Source organism: Melanostigma gelatinosum, assembly GCF_949748355.1.
Source record: "Melanostigma gelatinosum genome assembly, chromosome: 6".
NCBI lineage: Eukaryota > Metazoa > Chordata > Actinopteri > Perciformes > Zoarcidae > Melanostigma > Melanostigma gelatinosum.
In genome coordinates, this window is record NC_136639.1 from 5870475 (window position 1) to 5887455 (window position 16981).

General features: G+C 41.9%; 1 protein-coding gene across 1 annotated transcript in view; it reads left to right on the forward strand.

The window, feature by feature from the left end:
* Nucleotides 1-16981, forward strand: part of kcnt1b (potassium sodium-activated channel subfamily T member 1b) — a 72865-nt gene that overhangs the window by 21932 nt on the left and 33952 nt on the right. The window contains exon 5 of the mRNA XM_079270734.1: nt 15963-16001. Coding sequence (XP_079126860.1) covers nt 15963-16001 — 39 coding nt within the window. The remainder of the gene's footprint in view (nt 1-15962; nt 16002-16981) is intronic.

The window sequence follows — 16981 nt, forward strand, 5'->3', positions numbered from 1 at the left end:
ACAGCAGGGCAGCCACTCTTACTCCTACTGCTCTCGCCGCGAAGTGGACCATTAATGACCCAACCAACTCTGGTTCTGACCGCATAAGGTCCTTCATCCTGGCTGTTTATCAGCTCCCAAGGCTCCATCACTTTTGGAGCATCAGTTCCAATTAGTAGCTCAACACCTGCGTCAATGTCGTGGAGCTTAACATCCTTGAGGTAAGACCATTGATCAAGATCCTCCTCCCGTGGGACGTTGAGTGCAGAAACAGGCATGCTCCTTTGAGTTAAAACATCAGGTAACTCAATGAAATCGTTTGTGCTCATACCAGACACTTCAAGGCCTGACAGAATATGTGCATTTACGATCTTCTTTTGATTCATTGTTCTCAGCAGAATACTAGTCCTTTTACCCTTCAAGTTCAGTTTTCTTGCCAAGTCCTCTGTACAGAATGTGCCGGAACTCCCTGGATCCAAGAAGGCATATGTCTGCACCGTTTTGTTACCTCTCTGGCTCTTGACTTTGACTGCGACAATAGAAAAGATGGAATTATCTTCATAACCAGCCCCGATATGGCCGCAGGTTTGAGACATGGTGGTTGAGACACTTGGAGGGCTCACAGACTGTTGGGCTTGTTGAAAGGTTGTTCTTTTGTCTTGCCACTCTATGTGAAGGACTCCTGGGTGCTTTTGGTGACACACATTGCAATCCAAGCGACTCCTACAGTCTTTGCTTGTGTGGCCTACTTTCAGGCAACCAAAACAAATACCCTGTTCTTTGATAAAATTAATTTTATCACGATGTCCTTTAACTTTAAACTGTGAGCATTTATCCAATGAGTGACGACTTTGTTTACAAAACAGACAGTTGTGAAGAGAGGAAGACGTCTTGTTTCCTGTGTACTGAGTGATGACTCCTTCTTTCACTGCAGTAACGTTGGTGGCAAAGCTGCTTCCTTTTTTCCTTTGCTTCAAGTAACTAACGTTGGAGACCTTCAAGTTGGTAGGTTGTGAGTCCTGAATGTTGCCAAAAAGTGGATCTGAGGCAATTCTGACTTGTTTTTCAATGAAAGCAACAAGATCCTCAAACAGTGCTCTCTGGCCACGTCGCTCTTGCAGATCACAAGCAACATTTCTCCACCGTTCCCTTAACTTATAAGGAAGTTTCAAGATGATGCTCCTCATATTAGATGGTAGGTCCAGTTCCTTCATATGCATCATTTGCTCTGTTAGATTTGAGCATCCTCGAAGAAACAGGGAAAATGATTGCAATGCTTTAAGATCTTCACTTTTAACAGGCGTCCAGCTGAGAAGCTTTTCCATATACGTAGATGCAATTTTGTATTCGTTTCCAAAGTGCTCTGCGAGAAGACTTTTGGCTCTGTGGTATCCCTGATCTGAAGGTAGATGTTGACAACTGCACACCAAGTCTCTTGGCTGCCCCCTGGTGTATTGTTCGAGAAAGTGCAAACAGTCACTCCAATTAGTTGTCTTCTCCTCCACTCCATTTTCAAAAGCTCTGATAAAAGACCTGTACTGAAGAGGGTCTCCATCAAACACAGGAATGTTTCTTACAGGCAGGACAGAGCACAGATTTTGCTGGACCAGCAGAGCAGCGATGTCATTTTGTCTTTGCATCACATTTACAATGTCATTCTGATGGGGTTGAGGTTGCACAAGTCCTGCTTGACTTTCATTCACAGTTTGTGTCGTTTGACCTGGAGAATCAGTCTTTACGAGCATCTCATCAATTTGTGTGTTTGACCTTTGTTTAGTCCTAACAACCTGTGGTTGCACTATGGGATCAGACACAGAAATAACATCATTTTCAACAGGAACAAAGGTGTAGGCATGGGGATTTAATAGTCTTGCTTCTTTGAACTTGTTCCTTTCAACATAAGAGTTCATTCCGTCTGAACATTTTGAGCCACGCTGGGATGAATTTATTTCCAAGACATGAAGCTTTGCACTTGTTGCTGCCAATTCCGTTTGAAGTTCCAATTGTTCCTTTTCTTTCTTCAACTTTTCCTTTTCCCTCTCCAACTTTTCCTTTTCCCTCTCCAACTTTTCCTCCTGAGCTTCGATTAGATGTTTCCTTTTTAGAGCAGCAACGCGCTCCATCAGAGCTGCCTTGTCAGCCTCAGCTCTAATGCGTGCAGATGATGTTGATGAAATCCGTGATAGCTGGGAATGTGTCTTTACCGAGTTCATCTTTACACTTAACACATTAGAAGCACTATCCTCAGGGTTTATTTCATCTGCAACACCTTGGTGGTCGAGATAATCTTTATATGGCTGCACATATGGGTGACCCATTTCAGACAGCCAGCCTTTTACCTTTTCAGTGAAGTGATAGAACATTGTCATTTTTTCTTTGAAGTACAGATTTTGCCTTGTAACTTCATCTTGAGGTAAAGGTAAGCTCACAAAAGATGTATGCATGTCATTTGCATCTTGGTAACACTTGATGAATGTAAAAAGCTCAGCATTCACTGAATTTACATTTTTATTGGAAGTCATTAAATCACTTATGTTTCTCAAACACTTTTTGGCTTGTTTGCATTGTGCGGTCCTCTTTTGCTGGTACATTTCCGTGTAGAACTCCAAGCCTTTAGAAGTCATTTTAATGTCTCTTCCTGCTGACGGCTTTTCAACATCCGTCGCCTGAACGTCAGACATTTTGAACACTTCTTCCAAACTGCTTGTCACACATCAATCAAATCCGTCGGACGTGAATGCAGGTAAAGTGCAGCAAAAAACAGCAAAGGTGCTTACAGGCCGCTCCTCCAATTCGCCACACACATACACACTGAAGTCGGGCTGTTTAATGAATGAAAGCCGCCGATAGTGGTGCGCGGGTGTTGCGCAATGTCCATTTGTAGCGATTCAACGCAGTCAGGCTTAAACATCCAGAAGCACGTACATCACTGTGAATACAGACTTTTAAACTCCACTCGTTTCACCGTCTTCCTATACGGCAGTCGTATCACGTACCCGTTTCTTCTGAGATGTTTCAGCGCTGTGTTGATCTGGTCCAAAGCAGTTGTCCCGCTGATATTGAATCCAAGAGTGATGAATGAAACAATCCTCTTTGATCATCCATACGAAATCCAAAAACGATCCAACCAGTTGTGGCTGTGGTGGGATCGGTCCTTTGAGTCCAAGAGCTAAGCTTTTACTTTAGTCCAAGGGCGTAGTTTTTACTTTATGTAGTGGCCATTTGTCGGCTAAATCAAACTTAAACAAATAATAATCAAACGCCACTGATGCACCGTGGTCGGTATCTTTACGCAGCCAGAAGAGAGTAAAATGTCCAAGCAGGATTCAATTTTGGTGTATTTATTAAATAAAGCAAATAAAACAAGCAAACAAACTAATTAACAAACTCCTGTCGTGCTGTCTCTCCTGTCCTGTGTAGCTGGTAAAAACTATACGCCCACCCCGGTGCATGCTGGTCCTACCTTTCTACTTGTTTAAATAGCAACAGGTGCCCACAGTAATTACCCAAAAAATAATAGAAACAAACAAATTACTATTAAAGAGAAAAATAATCTTAACATATGAAACATCTACAATAATTAAACAATACTACTTATAAATGAAATAACAAAATACAATATCAAATAAATAGCTCCAACACATGTATTCTAATAAGTTTGATAAAATCGATTTTTCGCCCAGCTCTACCAACAATATGATCACATATTCCCTCAACTGCACGTTTCTGCAAAACTGTGACAGCAGTGGCACTTTGTTGCAGCATGGTCTCTTATCAGCTCTGTCTCAAAAATACTCTTCCCTTTTTTTTTCTTCTCTGTTCTCATTTTTTGATCTCAGTGGCTGGAAGTTGGGATCTGGAATTCATTCAAGTTTACGTGCCAGGCTCTTGAGAGTGGAATGCTTTACCAGACATACTCAGCTAATAGGCTTCACTGCAGCTCTCTCTCTCTCTCTCTCTGTCTCTCTCTCGCTGGTTTTATATCCCTGCATTTTGCTGCATTGTCAAAATCCAGCCAAAAATAATGTCTGTAAATATACCAGTGTGATTCTGAAGCAACTCAGTTGGCTAAATATAATGCAGTAATTCTGGAGCTCTGGCTACAATGGAAATAAACTGCATCCTGTAAGCATGCGCCCAACAGTAAGCTCATAATAATGAGCTGGCGATGAGAAATATTACCCTGTATTCATGTCTGGCACAAAGGAGTATGGCAACTAATCCCAATCCAGTATTTGGATTTGCATTTGAATCATGTTTAATGCTCTAGATTTTTCTTTCCTTTTTTTTTCATCATTGTAGCATGATCTGCTTTATTTTACTTTGGCCGTGGTGCAGGTCCCAGCAGGTATTGTGATGTACCTGAAGCATGTGAACTGGTTGAGCATCTTGTTCAAGGGCGCTGCATTGATACGACCTAACAGGAGATGAAACCCAGGGCCGCGCTGCCACCCGTGTCATCAGATAAACGGTACATTACGTCGTCACTGGCTGATGCCTGTTTGGAGTGTCATCTTGCTGCTATTGTCAGATCAGATCAGACTCCCACAATCTGCAGTTCTCTACTTCCCCACAGAGTGTCTCTGTGCTCAAGTCTGTTTCTAGTGATGAACTTGCCTGCATCCTTTTCTCTATCATTCTCCATTTTTTTTTCATTTTCTTGGAATTCTTTGCCCTGAACTCACATTAGTCCACAAGCACTTATACAAGATGGACATAGTATCATTAAGAACAGATTGGTTTTTCACACATGATTAAATAACAACAAATTGTCCGTTGTTCTGCATATTTTTGTTTCCCATGAAATGCATTACTGATTATAAGTGCTGCTAAGGATAGGAGTGGAGAATACCCTTACCATTATTTACACGGAGGAAGTTGACTCGATACATACATATAACATTGTCACAAATACCTTTACATGCATACACGCACCAACAACAATGGGTTAATCAGTACAACCAGAGTCTGCTTTATGCCAGGAAACACCAAGCTCCTCCAATGAAACAGTCGGGGCTAAGTAGCTTGCTCATGTACACATTTACATCAGCTGTTTAGAACAATTTAAATCCCTAAATGTTGCTATGCAGTCACAGATTAAAGATGCATCCCTCTCTTTGCAGGCCCCACCTCTCGAATCCCAAGGCAGCTATCAACACATCGTTTGATGCATTTCCTGGCTGAGCTCCAAATGCCATGTTCAGTAGACGTGGATTGTATTATGTGTTTCCTAAATGCGTTACTAATGCGAGTTGAGTTGATGTGGCTACTCTGGCTACATTAGAAATAAACTGCATCCTGTAAGTCTGTCAATAAGGCCTGTAGATCATGATCAGGAAATGATAAATATGAACCCCTCTCTCTGAGATCGACAAAATAACGTGACGCAAGCGCATGGTGCATAAAGTATTCCCAATAACTAATCTCGTTATCCTCAGGCGAAAGTTGCTTCTTGATCAATATACCATTACCATTCAATCTGTGAACCATTTAGAAATCTTCAGGGTTACATTAGAACTAAACTGCATCCTGTAAGCCCATGACTGTCAATAGGCCTGCATCATGGTAAAATGACCCGCAAGGCTACTGATGAAGCCCCGTCACAAGTTAAATACAGGATATGTCTTGACGCTCTTAAACGCTGATGAAGGGAAACCTGGTAGTTACGCTGCCCGTCAACGCCGTCACCTCACAGCTGGGATGCATTTTTAACGGCCCAATCTGTGGGACCCTCTCCCTTCTGTTTCTTCCACTCTCCAACCACAAGCCCTTTCTAACACTGAATCAGTAAAACCAAAAGGACTTTATCTGGCTCTCTAATGTAAAGATTCTCTGTTTGCTCTCGTGGCCCACAGGCTGTGATGCACCAATCAGTATCATCCCGACACTGAAAGGATACCCAGGCTTTGGCTATCGGCTGATGCAGAGAACCAATCCACTGTTAATTAAAAGCTGTATGCCTCACTGTGTGGAAGAGTGTAAAGAAACATCAGGCTTGACTGAAACAAACATGACTGCAACAACTTTCCTAACTTTGCAAAACAAAATGCAAATAAGTGTCTGTCTGTCTGTCTGTCTGTCTGTCTGTCTGTCTGTCTGTCTGTCTGTCTGTCTGTCTGTCTGTCTGTCTGTCTGTCTGTGTGTGTGTGTGTGTGTGTGTGTGTGTGTGTGTGTGTGTGTGTGTGTATATATATATATATATATATCATTTATTAATTTTGATAAAGGTATCCAATACCGTCTCGGCCTACTGTCCCAGATATCCGATCCAGCTATTTGTATCAGTGTTGGACAGATAACAGTATTGGTGCATCTCTGTGACCTAATATGGGTCACACAGGCAAACTATAGCTGCAAACCCAATTTGACATGTTGAATTTAATTGATGAAAACATGTTTCATTTTGTATTATGGTTAGAAAATTTGCTGCAGTAAAGTATAGCAGTTTGTTTAGAGAACTGCAGCTCAGTAGAGACTTGTTTTCTTAAAAATGATGCTGATTGATAATAATCTATTGAATCTATCAGCGTTTCTGATGATTCTTCATTATTTAGGAAACGTATAGGAGAGATGACGTGTCTCTGAAGCTTATTCACTTTTTGAATTTACCTGACAGATATCATGTCTCGTGTAGGTTTCGCTCGTGTCACGTGCATGCAAATGGGAATGATCATGCCATGGGGTGTTTATCTAGGCCACCTGCTCGTGTGTCTGTTGCATCTCATTATCCCGGTGAATCGTGTGCGTATACGTAGCCAAAACGAGCTGCACGCAGCTGATAAACCAGGATCGGCCGATATGGAAGTGAGGACTGCTTGATTGGCATAATTCGATCTACCTGTGAGACATTCAGTGCATGCGTTTTGAAACAGTAATCATAGCAATGATGGACGTGATTGAGTAATTGGCACGTTGGTCAGATTGAAAGCAACCGCGGGTCATCACGTCTGACACTCATTATTATGTAACTCGGTGGGAAGCCCGTTGGTTTAGCCGTGCGCTTGACGCTCCATCGTGACGACGTGTGAATCTCAAAGACGCACGGGGGGGGACCTCACATGTCCATCGGGGATGGAGGAGCGCTCGGCGTGTCTGAGGAACCCGTGATGCGGAAGGGAGGGAGACGCTCTCCCTCCGCCTCCGTGCAGCACCGGTGAAGACAGGAGATGCGGTTTTCCGGTGGAGTCGGTCGCTGAGCGTGAGCAGCCGCTCCGACACCAGCAGGAGGAAACGTTTCGGCCGCGCTCTCTCTCTCTCTCTGCTGGAGGGTAACGCTCGGGAGGCGGAGAGCCATGGCAGGCGCCAAACTGACGCCCTCTCCCTCGGAGATCGACCCAGATGCCAAGACGGAGGCGCAGAAGACCCCCGAGCCCACCTGGGTCAACCCCTCCAGTCCTCTCCCGACCGCGGGCTCTTTTGGGAGCGATGCCGGCCAAAGGTAGCTGCCGCAGATCCGCATGTTTCCGAATGCAGCACGCTTGCACACATGCTTGCATCCACCAAAAAATAAATGTGATGCCAGCGCGCGGTGCATAACGTCTCCCGAATAACTTGGCTCGTAATTATCCTCATAGGCGTAAAGCTGCGGCGTGATGAACATCCCATTACCATTAAATCTGTTCACCCGTTTGTTGTTATTTCCCTGGGACATTTGTAGGAATGTGTAATCGTTACGGTTGGTAAGCTATTGTCCCCATTGAGGTTAAACCAACGATTCCAGTGCGCAACCTTCTAAGTCAGTTATAGACAGACAGCAGCATGATCGCAAACGCTTCTGCCGTCAATCATTTCCTCTCGGCATCACGGGGATGCACGTATTTAATAACTGCAGTATATTGTGATTACAATATACTGCAGATGCTGCATTCCCATTACAATTTGACAAATCCTTTGTTTTGATAGAGTTGCAAAATGTTGCTATGCTACTGCATCCAAAGCTGAAGTTGATTTTTGATGCAATACAACCAGATTTATATGAAACAAAAATGCAAACCACAGGCGATTGTGTTGACATACCTGCATAAAGACGTGTAAGCCGGTCTGCACTGCTCTATAGAATTGGCATGCAGACTTCCACCATCAGGACACTCCTGCCATTTGGTAGACAAATGAGATTGTGGTTTGTGGGAGATGGGCTGATCCAGTAACAACTGATGGAGACTTCATTGTTCTTTTTTTTCTGTCGGAGAGAGAAAAGAACTTGAGCTCAGCAGATATGCTGCCATCAAAGCCGATTGGCACTCTATCTGCAGGTTATACGAGGTTGGTTTGGCCAAAACCGGAAAGATTCTTCTTGTTTGGCAGCGTTTCAGAGACCACTGCACAGCCAATATGCTGGCGGTGCGGCGTGTTCTGTCTCAGTATTGACGGCACACATTTTTTCATTTTTGCGTATGTTTTTAGGATCTGTAATGCAGTAGCATTTATTGTGTAATGCATCTGTCTGATGGTAAAAGCAACAGCAGTGGCATTGGAAAAACAAACGTTTAGTCCACATAGAATGTCGGTGTCAAAAATGGTATCGATTAATAAATGTGATGCAGGAAAATAATCTGTCGGATTATCGTCACTTCAATCCTAAACCATGAAGCTCTACTCGGTGACGATTCTTTTAAAAAACGTCTCTCCCGCCGTCATTTACCATCAATAATAAAGACCCATTGAGTAATCTGCAGGGTTTCAGGCACACCCCAAATATTAATCTCTTTTCAATGCCATGATGTGTTGCAGAGTGGACAATGTAATCCCATACCAAGAGAATGCAGATGGTTTGGCTTTCAATGGGTAATACGATTCTGAGTAAGGACCATCTTTCTTTTAGTTGTCTTCATTTTTCTTTTATAATGACCTTTAGACCAATGCAGTGTATTGTGGGGAAGGGCACAACTTCAAGAGGTCTTTTGCACCATATATTTAATGTCCAGCACCTTCTTAAAGGGTGAAGGTCCATATGTGTTATTTTCAACACCCACAGTGGTTAGCATAAGCACTTACCTATGTTACCTTAGAAAAATAACCAATAATAATAATGTGAACTCTTGCACTAGCTGAGTCAAAGTTAGCTGTGCTTGGAATCATTTGGAGTTTTGATCCTTTGAACTGGGGTTGCATGTATACTCCCATGTGTAAAATGACTGTTTTTGTCAATGAAGTCTCATAGCTCGAAAAATCAGTTCAGCTGTCATCATGTGGGATGTATAGATGAATGTGTAGCTTGTTTATGGTGAGCATGATAGCAAACATATAATTCTCCTAATCGTTGTAATGATCGATCACAGTGAAGATGATGAAGACGGGGGGGCAGCTGGCCATCAAAAACTAGCAAGAATTTCAGACATCCATCACGAAAACCTTTTTCATTGAGATAATACTGACGTCAATGAAAGTGAGGATGATGAAGCTGGCAGTGTCGCGTGGCAATAACGATCATAAACGACGATGCAGATGATGAAGCTCGTGTGATGGTTGCAGATCTGTCGGAGCGATCAAAGTCTTAGTCTTACGAAAGCCAGCGACTCCACCGACACCTGCTCTGAACATGCTGACGGAAGAACAGATTGGCATTGCCACGCGTCAATATTGTTCAACTTCTGGAAGCCAGACTGCTTGAATGGTGATCTAATAAGGATGGGGCTGGAAAACCCTAAATGAATCAGTTGGCCAGTTGCCCTGGGCAACCAGACTTTGACCACTGTCAACCATTTAGTAGGTTACCGCTCTTGGCAACAAGTTGTGATATCGATGAATGTTTGCCTTTGATCACCCTCCCATCACACTGCTTTACTTTAGTATCTTACCTTCCTGTGTGACGTAAGCTGGCGGGCTGACAGGAGGCTCTCAGGACTCGGAGCTGTATAGGTTGTGAAATGTGATCAGCGTGGGATTTGTGTCCAGCTGGCTCAGGAACCAGAGGATGTGGTGGGAGGAGTGAGTGAATCAATAATCTGGTCCATTGTGCGACATAAATTGTAAAGAAGTTATCGAACTGTGCATAACTTACAGCAGCAGTGCATCCCCTTGATGTTTGTGGAGGATTCTCTCTGCAGTATTGACATTCACTGTAAATAACAGGCAGTAAAGGCACTAAGTGAGACTTGGAGGATGTTCAGAGGGATCGTACATCTTTTAAACACAATTTATTTTGGCTCCATGCTGCCTCGCCACCACATTGCCTCTTTGTGAAAAGTCTATTTAGAAAACAGACGTTTGGTGTGCAATGAATCAAAGTGTTTGCTCGCAGTGGGAGCTGTTAGTCATATTCTCATTAATGCTAGACTCGTATATTACACGGGATGAATTGAGTGTTTTACTGGATACAGGCCAGCAGAGTAGCAACTTGATAAAAAGCAGGACTTTCGATTGACTGATATGCAGCATCGACTTTACATAGTTTGCTGACATTTCAGCAACACTGAGCTTTCTACAGAGCTGTCAGTCCAAAGCACTCTGCTTTTCATAGTTATGCTTTTTAAGTTTTTACAGTCAGCAATGCCCCTCAATATCAAAGCTATACAGCGAAGTCTTTGATTTTTGCCATTCATATTTCCACTTTTTGATTGAGGCTTTGACAGATTCCTGAGTTCACTTTATTCATTTTCATTGTCAATGCATTTTTCAATTGCTAATTAAACAGACAAATCTGGGATGTGCACTTTAGACTCAATGTCAAGCAGAAGAATGGTTTTTGTATCTTTTTTTGGAGGAATCGGGGAGAATCTCAGTAACTTCTCTGCAGAAAAATGGTCGTTTTAAGAGCATTTGTAACAGAATAGTGACTGGTAACTTAAATCTATAACAATTAATATCTCAATCAGTATTGATTTTTAAAAAAGCTTGCAACATTGTGATACTTTAACTGCTTTAATGTACTTTGATTGTACATTCTTGGGCACCAAAGCCGACTTTTGTCTTATTTAGATTTACTTCTCCGCTGCTCACACACCTTTTTGTTATCCCGCTGCAGACAGTTTGATGCAGAAATCCTCTTCAAATGAAGCAGTGCATCTAATACAGTCATTTAGATGCATTTAGGGTGAAAAATGAACTGTGAATATCCTGTTAAGTCTGAATCCACATTTTGAGGTCCCGCCCCAACAGCTGCCTTGGGTAATATAGATTAATCTACAACAGCGAAATGAGGATTTCTTTCGTTGTAAGCAGCAGCAGTCAGTTGGGAAATGGCTGGAGGGTAATGGACATTTGCACTGTTTAAATAAATACTTAGACAAGTGTAGCTGTAATTACAGAGCAGCAGCTCACTGGAATAGAAGAGGATGTGTTATATTGTATTCTCTTTGCAGGCGGATGTTTGCCTTGTTGTGGGTGCCTTCAACTTATCATTGGCTTAACTTGGCTTATCATTACTATCTCACAATGACAGAGGAATAATCAGTTTTCCAGCTGATAACGATTTTTCGGCATTTCCCAATGTATTTAAAGTGTCTTCCAGTGTCTTCTGCCCTTTTTGTCTTCATGTTTATTTATAGCGCCCTGCTTTCACGGAACAACTAAACTCTCATTTTGATCCGAGTACCTGAGGTTTAATGAGGGGGTTTTAATGTGGTCCTTGGGGTAAATTGCATGTTGTCCGTCGTTATTATTCGTTCAGGATGAAAATATCTCAGTGATTGACTTGAGAGTTGCAACCCGAAAATAACGAGTGCTGTGGTTGCTAACTAACAAATTAACCTTTTAAAAAAGACGTTCGATATCAAGAGAGAACATCTAAAGTGTTAGTTAAGCCTCTCACACTGAGATACCCCTGTGTGCTTGGCTGCATGCTGTAAGTGTACATGCACGTAGTAATTGTGCACATGCATTGGCCAAATCATCGATCGCACGCGTCGTTCACTTGCCTTGTCTTTCCTCCTAAGAGCATTTTAACAGAATCAATCAAAGGGCCGTATAAGAATGCGAGGATGTGTGATCATTTGAGCGACGCTTCCAAACGGAGGGGCTCACACAGCCAGCGCTGGATGTCAGATGAACTGAATCTGGGCCGTGTTCCAGAAAAGGATCACAACCTGTGCTGTGCAAAGTAGCACCAGCACAAACCTTCGTAATCTGAGTTGCTTGGTAGAGAGCTCTCTAGAACGCTGTTATCATTGAGTCCATCATGTTTCTGGTGTTTTCATCAGTAAGCTGCACATGCTTAGAGCATCAACAAGGAGGTGGGCACAATATCACAAGCACCTTTTATTTATTCATTTATATATATACTGTATATTGGGTTCAGTTCAAAGCAGAGGAGGAAAAAAAGACATTAAATTCTCAAAAGAGACAAAAGAAACACAAACCAACAACATGGGGAATGTGTTTGCAGCCCATTTAGTGAATTTAATACCAATAAAGGTAGAAAATATATAATATCGATGACAAAAATCATATACTGTCCAGAACAATACAGTATAGCCACAAAACTTGTCTGCCTATTGATTGCAACATTATCCGTAATGACCTAATAAACTGTCCCAGAGATTGGAATGGGACGGCTGAGTGTTATCGTTTCATGACAATCGTTTCTGTTCTTTCATTTATTGTTTTACTTTGTTACTCGTCAGTTCAACAGCTGGTCAGGTCATCTTTAAAAGTAAGCGACACTGTAGCTGGTAAAGTAACCCAAAGGTACAGAGGTACTGTTGCTATGGTTACCTGCAGTTTAAGATACCTTCAGACCGATTTAGAAGTGAGGTTTAGCTGTTGACCAGAACCAGGTCTGGGGGGGGGGCGGTCTATTATTAGGTTTTAATTGACACCTGCCAGCCAGTCAAACAGGTATTCTCTGTGAAAATGGTACAATAGAAAGAGAGTATAAAGGTGGTTTGTGTCCACCAGCTTTATTTACAGATCAGCAGTACTTGTATATAGGTTACATACAACATATGTTTGCTGCCGAACTTGAGTTGCCTCCGTGGTAGTGAGGAACAGTATGGGAAATGTAGTATACGATGACATGTTGGCGAGCTTCCTGATGCAGGGAAAACTACAAATCCCATTTGCCCTTGAAATTGCTGCAGAGATGGTGTGCATGTGTGTGAGGCCCTCCCCCATTCTATCAGGCAGCCCTTGAGGCAGTTGTCAGTAAATGTATTTGAAAGCACAGTTTGAAAGTGCTGGTCATTTTGCACTTGTGTCAGTAGCTCAGCTCATACTTGTGATTCCAGATCAGCTGCAAAGAGGTGAGGAACTATTCGCTTCTTTGTTGCATTTGTTTTATCATAATTAGAGTGAAATGTGAAGGGCATGATGCTAACTGCATGAATATTCGGATGTGTCGGCTTCTTTGGTTTATGACGAAGAAACAGAGGAGGGAACAGAGTCGAGTGACTGTTGTAGGCTAATGGGGCAAAGGGAGCCGCAGTGAACCATATCCTCTACACTGCTAAAGCTCTGAGCAGCCAGATAGCATCTTTATTGCTCATTAAAGTGTTGTCAAATAGACACAAAATGGACACTGAGATCACAGCAGATCACATACTGTACTGTATTTATGATGAGCAGACTACCGTAAGCATTTCCAAATTGCTTTTTCACTTCTGAACTAAGTTTTTAAAGGGGCAGCAAATGACATAGTATCGTCGTCTTTTGTACAGTAAATTGTAGGACTGGGCGATATGGAGAAAATATAATATCACAAAATGTTGTGCAGGAAAACCAGGAAAAGACTAATCTTATGCCATATTACCATATACAAAATGTGAGACGATAGCTAGTCTCAAATAAAGTTGAAAATAAAGTTCTCCTCTGCCACATACAGCACATCTGGCTGTTGTATCCTTCAATGCAGCTGCACTGTACTGCTATCAGAAAGTGTCCAAAACACCCGGCCATCCATCTGCATTTGTACCTTTTTAAAAAAACAAATGTATCTCTCTCTTGTATGCACTACATGTCTAAAATAAAGTGAAATGAATTAAATGTTGAATTGAATCTGGCTTTTAAAAATGGGAAACTCTTTCATGCAATGTGATGATAACTAAAATAACTGGATTTTCAGTTCATTAAAGGTCTTACTTACAAAAACCTCCAGTGAATTACAAACTTCCGGTCGTGATTGTTTTAAAATCTCCTTCTCTGGTAGCTTTATTAGAAAGTTACAGAAGGAACATTGTTGGCAATAATCTTCCACTAAAAGCCTGAGGGCTGATTTCCAGAGTTGACGATGTCATTGCTTCCTGGGGACCGTACTAATCGACTACGCTCTGTTGTTGAGATGCCAAACGGTGCTTGATTAGTTACTGGCATAGTGCAGTTCCTTTCTTGTGATTTATTGCTTCCGGGCTTTAATGGACACTCCATTAGTCCTTTTTTAAAAAGGCTGGTTTTGTCAGAAGCTTTTCAACGCAACAGCCTGAACTGCTGAAGAATGAGCTTATGAACACATATTCCTCCAGCTTTGCTGCTTTACACAGCAGACAGACTTTGATTATTTACAATTTACAATATCAATCTAAATTATATTTTTATACATCCACCGCTGAAGTTGATATTTTTTAGGCGTGCTTTGGACTTGAAGCATTTTACTCACTAGACTAAGAGTGTACTCACATCTACAATAACCTACAGACATAGTACTCAATTCATATTTCTGTTGACGTTTTAAAGCTTTGGGAAATTTTTCTGCCGGTTACATGTAAGGTTGAGGGACTTAAAGCACAGTATAATGTCTTTATATTACAAAGAGAACGATGTGTATTTCGGCCATATGTAGTTTTGATTTGTACATGGTCTGGTTCATACTGTACTTGCAGGTTTGTTGGGAATAGAGTAAAAGTTTAATCTATTCAGTCCTAAAATGTATCTGAATTAATGGTACGTCTCTTCATTATAAAAAAATATATATTATAAAAGCATTTTCAAACATGGGTTTATCGTTAAAATGAATCTCGAACAAACCAACCACTATTTCTGAGAGGCATAAGATGAGATTTGATGTCAAATGGGCCGCCAACGACACGAGTCTAAAGGTAAAATAAATAACCTTTTTTTACTGTAGCAGGACAGAGTTTTCTTTACAATACAGAGTAAGATATCAAACATTTTCTGGAGGAGCTCTGTCGTCTGTTCCTCTCATGTATGTTATTTAATGCTTCCGTACATTTCTGTACGGCGGTAAAGGCACTTTTGTTTTCTTTTGAAGAAGACGTTTGACTCATTGTAACAGGAAAGACACAAATGTGGCTGCATTTCATAATTAATGCCATTAGTCACGCCTGTGTTTATTAGTTCAACCAAGTTAAACTGTCTACCGCCCAAATCACAGTGGCTTTGTGGGCTTCTGCCTCAGCCAAGAAGTCCAAGTCGTGCTGTTACCTGTGCCCGTGTAATTACTGGGTTGACTGTTATATGCAGTTTTGAATATTTGAAAAGAATTTGTGCACAATTAAGAAACAAATGACGGACATGATCTCTGTGGTTCAGCGTCAGTAAGTGGTTTCCAAAGGAAGCCGTAGCCGTAGAGTGCTCAAGACAATTTGTTCTGCATCAAATCAAAACGTGTGTTTAATCTTCGACCCCTAGTCCATCACAATTGTCCATATGCCAGCCATTAAGATCAATATCTGGGTGTGTCTCCCTGTCTGTCAGTTCCCTCGGTGTTACACACTTCCCTTTTCTCCATGGTCACCTCAACCACGAGGGTGTGTCCACTGATCCCCCTGTGGTTTGCATTAATTGTCCCATCTGTTCGTTCGTCAGCTGAAACAACGTTTTTGATCAACTTAATGTGCAGAGTTTGCCTTGCATGCCCCCTGTGCTCTCAGATCCTCATCTTGAGCCGTCTTGCTGCGCAAACTGAACTCAGATTCTTCTACAAGGTTATCCAATAGTTGCATTCTGACTCCAGCTGCAAGTGAATGCAAATAGATGACAGTGGCATCCTGAGTCGCATCCTTTTCTTTTGCTCTTTCCTTCCCTTTCCTGCTTCCTTGAACCCCACTCTCTCCTAACCTATGCCTATCTGTGTCCATGTGTGCTGCGTCCAGGTATCAAGAGGAGTACAGTATGGACTCAACCAATGCCCAGTAAGTCCCTGGCAGCATCATGCTTGCATGGCATGGATTGTATCTACAATGGTAACTTTACACAGGACTGTTTTGCGCGCACAAAAGCACATGCGTAGTGTTGTTCACTTCAGATTTTGCATATACTGTATGTGGACATTATGCCTGGGAGGTAATATCACCATTACATGTTATCTGTAAAGTGGGCAATGATTGTTGTGGTAATGGTTGCAGAATGCTGAGAATAACCCGTTCATGTGTAGCTGCCTTTTCAGCAATTGTTGTGGCAAAGACTTTAAAGACACATTTAGCACAGAACACAGTTTTGATACATTCGATCTTGTCACAGTAAATGGTGAAAAGGCAGCTTGTGTGTTTTTTTTATGAATGTATTCCAGGTGTATGATCTGTCCCTTGACTGAATGTGCACACCAGTCGTCACTCTATCACTGTTGTGAATGTTAAATCTTGGCTGAGAGATGAGTCTCTGGACACACTGTGGGTTGTATCGGTGAAATAGGTGCTGAAATCACCAACATGTCAGTTGTTTGTGCTGTACTGATGCTGTGTATGATGCTACTTACTCACTGATCACACTAAAGAGTGTTCTTTAATGTCTGGACAGGAATATCCAGAAACATTTGAAGCTTCGAAGGCGACAACACAAGCTGTTGTCGCTGCTTTTCAGTGACGGCACACACACACGCCCTCTACACACAACTAACAGCGCTATATGTCCCAGAATAACTCATAATAATTCATGTTGATGCTTATTTCATGGGCTGTTTGGGATATTTATTTAAACTAATTCAAAAAACTTCTCAGCCTTACTGCGGAGATGTGGTGATAACGGAGGTGAAGCGTGGAGGCCACATCAGTAATTGACAGTAATTGTTTAGAATTTGTGTCAATAATTCTTCATGTTTTGCTTCTCTACATGGTCAATGTGTATTTCATCTTGTTAGTGTTGCAGTGGAACACCAATAAGATGTGTTAAACAA